The sequence below is a fragment of the Monopterus albus genome, unplaced genomic scaffold, assembly GCF_001952655.1.
Source record: "Monopterus albus unplaced genomic scaffold, M_albus_1.0 scaffold237.1, whole genome shotgun sequence".
Lineage (NCBI taxonomy): Eukaryota > Metazoa > Chordata > Actinopteri > Synbranchiformes > Synbranchidae > Monopterus > Monopterus albus.
Window position 1 is genome coordinate 93,718 of NW_018128117.1, and position 3,695 is coordinate 97,412.

At 40.4% G+C, this 3,695-nt stretch overlaps 1 protein-coding gene across 1 annotated transcript in view; it reads left to right on the forward strand.

Moving 5' to 3' along the window:
* Positions 1 to 3,695, forward strand: part of b3glctb (beta 3-glucosyltransferase b) — a 28,004-nt gene continuing 24,309 nt past the window's right edge. Inside the window, exons 1-5 of the mRNA XM_020620432.1 lie at positions 1 to 154; positions 967 to 1,004; positions 1,094 to 1,133; positions 1,747 to 1,856; positions 2,747 to 2,810. Of these exons, the coding sequence (XP_020476088.1) occupies positions 109 to 154; positions 967 to 1,004; positions 1,094 to 1,133; positions 1,747 to 1,856; positions 2,747 to 2,810 (298 nt within the window). The 5' untranslated portion in view covers positions 1 to 108. The remainder of the gene's footprint in view (positions 155 to 966; positions 1,005 to 1,093; positions 1,134 to 1,746; positions 1,857 to 2,746; positions 2,811 to 3,695) is intronic.

Here is a 3,695-nt window from a genome sequence, read left to right on the forward strand (position 1 = left end):
AGCTGTGCTGTCACAGGAATGTGGTTAACCAGTTACTCCAGCTCGCCATGAAAACACAGTGACTTCAGTAGAAAAGCAGCAGCCAAGGGAATCGTGTAACACCATAATATGGTTAACGGATGCAAAGTGATTGTTCTGCTTCTCCTTTGGCTAGGTAAGTGGTGTAACGTTAAGTTCCTTTCCAAGGCAGCTAACTGGCTAACCCGCTAGACGCTAAGCAAGATGCACAAGATGCAATGATGAAATAGAGCGGAAGATGGTTCGATTCGGTTTTCAAAATAACGTTAGCAATATAATATAACAATACACAGAGAACAATTCAGTTTACAAAATTGTATCAGTAGCTGTCCTTTTAAAAGACATTACCTAGCTGAGATATTAATGAGTGTCATTTTGGGAGTTACTTTGCTACAAAATATTGGATTGTTTTATTTTGTAATTTCAAAAAGGAAATGGTAAGCACCGCGAGAGAGCGCGTAAACAATTATAGGCTAGACCAGGTGATCCTATGGGCTTCTCTAATCAGGTAGTTAAGCTCAGGCTGTGTTTTCTCGTCATCATTATGCTTTGACAGACAGCGAGGTATAAAAGGTGGCAAATGGTTGTGTTGCATAATTTGTGTTAATATAGTTTTATGTTATGCTAATGTTTAAAATGAAGACAGGTATCCTGACAGACATATTGGCTTATTAATGCACTTTAGTGAACCTTTATTCCCATTATTGATTGATGCATCATTTATTTTCCAGAGCTCAGGGTGACTTTTTCGATTATAACCAAAGATATTCTGTTTACAACTGTCAAAAATGTGTATGCTTGTCAAAATACTTACAATTTTAATAGGTTATCAAAGGTGCTGAAAATGAATTTCCTGCTAACTGACTACAAGATATAGCTACTCGCATCAGCTCCATGCTTTCTGATGATATTATGATAACACTGTTACTTCTCTGTCACCGCCTCCAGGTACATCTGCTGGAGACAAATATGCACTTAGTGCTAATGTAAGTGCTACACACAGACCCTTGCTATCATTATCCATTGCTCAGCAGTTTGTGTCAGACTTAACCAGAATTAACTGATTCCCCTGCAGGCAGCAGAGCACCAGGAGCACACTGCACACAGATCTGTTGGTAAGTGAAGGATTTCACCTCAGATTGTCTGATAGTTTGTCCAGAGTGCCACACACTAGGTGGCAAAGCAAATCAGACTTGACTGATTACATGCTGTGAGTGTGAATGAAAAGCTCAACCCAGAAGCCAAAATCTTTAAGATTGTAAATTACAATAAATGTTTCTAATGTGAAAAGGAATAGTTTGACAATAGCCGGACATTTTGGGTTAGAGTTGGCATAGCTAAATGTAAGTACTGAAAGAAAATAACTAGCTTGGCTCATTGCATAGGTAACAAAATCCACCTATTATCACCTCTAAAGCTCATTAATGAATACTTTTTACCTTTTTTAACTGATTAAAAATCAAACTGTAAAAACAAGCTGTAATTTTACAAGTTGTTATGCACAGGGTTGCTTTTTGGCCAGGAGCAGTGACTTTGTGATTAGATTTAAAAGAGGAGATGCAGTATTATCTTAGTCTGTGAAACCGCTGACATGCAAGTGCAAAAATAAAATTTATCAATGGATTCCTGTGGGTTTCTATCACTTCTCCCTGTCTTTTTGCCTCCCCGTGTCTCATTGCTTTGCCTAATTTGTCACCCCCATGCTTTTTCTTTGTGTGCTTTTTTCAGGATTGGAGGAGGTGGTGTTAGTAATCCAGAGTCAGAGAAACTCCTATCACGCACGTCGTGGTGTCCAGAGGAAGATGGAGATTCTGCACCAGGCAGCTGAACTTGGACAGGTAACACCTGGCAGACACTGGGTGGCTTAATGGTTAGCACTGTTGTCTCATATGCCATTTGTGTGTCCTCACATGCCATGATACAGTAGGTAGGTGTCCTGTCTGTTGACAGGATTAGAGTGGGAAAATTAACTCCAGCAAAATTATAGAAATATAAAAAAGAGCATATGGATGCAGGGATGTAGCCACCTTTCACTATAACAGATTGAGCTTTAATAATCTGCAAACTAATACACAGTATATAGATTAAATTTTTCACTGCATTTACCACTTGGGTCACAAAAGTATTTTCAACATATTAAAGATGAAGCCCTGCTGACTGTTTTTAGAAGTCTCACTTGTTTTTACCATACATTCAACAGACATGGTAGTTTAAGATAAAATAGGTTTTTGGCTTATGGCTTTGGGGATGTCCAGTCAATCAGTCAACCTCTTTGGTCCAGACTGAAATATCTCAAAGTTTGTGCACAGTGGTGGAAAAAAGTACTCAGATCCCTTCCTTAAGTAAAAGTAGCAATACTGTTACAAGGAAGCGTCCTGCATGAGAAATGTAACTTAAGTAAAAGTACAAAGTTTTAGCATTAAAACAAAGTACTAAAAGTAAAAGTACTCATTATGCAGAATACCATTTAACATTGCATATCAATTATTGGATTTTAATTACTGATGCATTATTATGTACATCACATTTAATGATGGAGCTGGTAAAGAGCAAGCTAGTTTTAAGCAGCTTATAATTTTAATTTTGTCTGTCTGCTATACACACTGTCCGCAGTGTGGTGTGTTGCATAATGATGCTACAAGCTTTACATGCTGTATTTTGAATGTGTGTCAGTGACTTCTGGGGTTTGACTCCATGCATTGCTGTGGTATTACACTTGTACCAGTAGGTGTCCCCGTTGCCACAGAACTCCCCTGCCTCTGCTGAGAAGACCCAGTCTCTTTGCTCTCACAGTATTTTATTGATATGCGTCTGTGAAAACTCTTGTTAATTTTCTGTTGATGCCAAACGGATACTCAGAACAGTCTTGAGCATTGGTCTTTGATTCTTTCTCCAAGCTTGTTTGCAGTTCAGAAAAACCACCTCAAATAGAAATAATGGCATATGGCACTCAGCAGGGACTCTGTGAAATGACTTTTACAAGCAAACTAACAGCAATCAAAAAATGAGTGACTGTGGTGAAGAACAGAAGCTACTTAAAACACTTATTTTCTCTGACATATGAAAATGTCAGCTATGGGACAGATTTCAGATATGATTTGGTCATGGCAGAGTATGTAGTTTTATGGTCGCAATAATGTGGGCAGCACATACACAATATGTGAAACATCACACCACTAGTTGAGACAGATCAGCAAATCTGTTCATATGCCTGGGAAAGTTGTGAGTCAGCCACTAAGACCAATAGAGACCAACCATCTAATTTGACTTTGTGAAGCTTTGTTTGCCATAATGACTTTGGAGTTTGCTAATTGTTTTGTCCAGTGATACTTAGGTTGTGCCTCAACTTCCATCCATCCATCCATCTTCGTCCACTTTATCCGAAACCGAGTCGCGGGGGCAGTAGTCCGAGCAGAGCCTCCCAGACTTCCCTCTCCCCACACACCTCCTCTAGCTCCTCAGGAGGAACCCCAAGGCATTCCCAGGCCAGCCGGGAGACAGTCTCTCCAACGTGTCCTGGGTCTGCCCTGAGACCTTCTCCAGGAGGGACATGCCCGGAATACCTCCCCAGGGAGGCGTCCAGGGGGCATCCTTAACAGGTGCCCAAGCCACCTCAACTGGTTCTACTCAACGTGGAGGACCAGCGGCTCTACTCCAAACTCCTCACGCGTGACTGG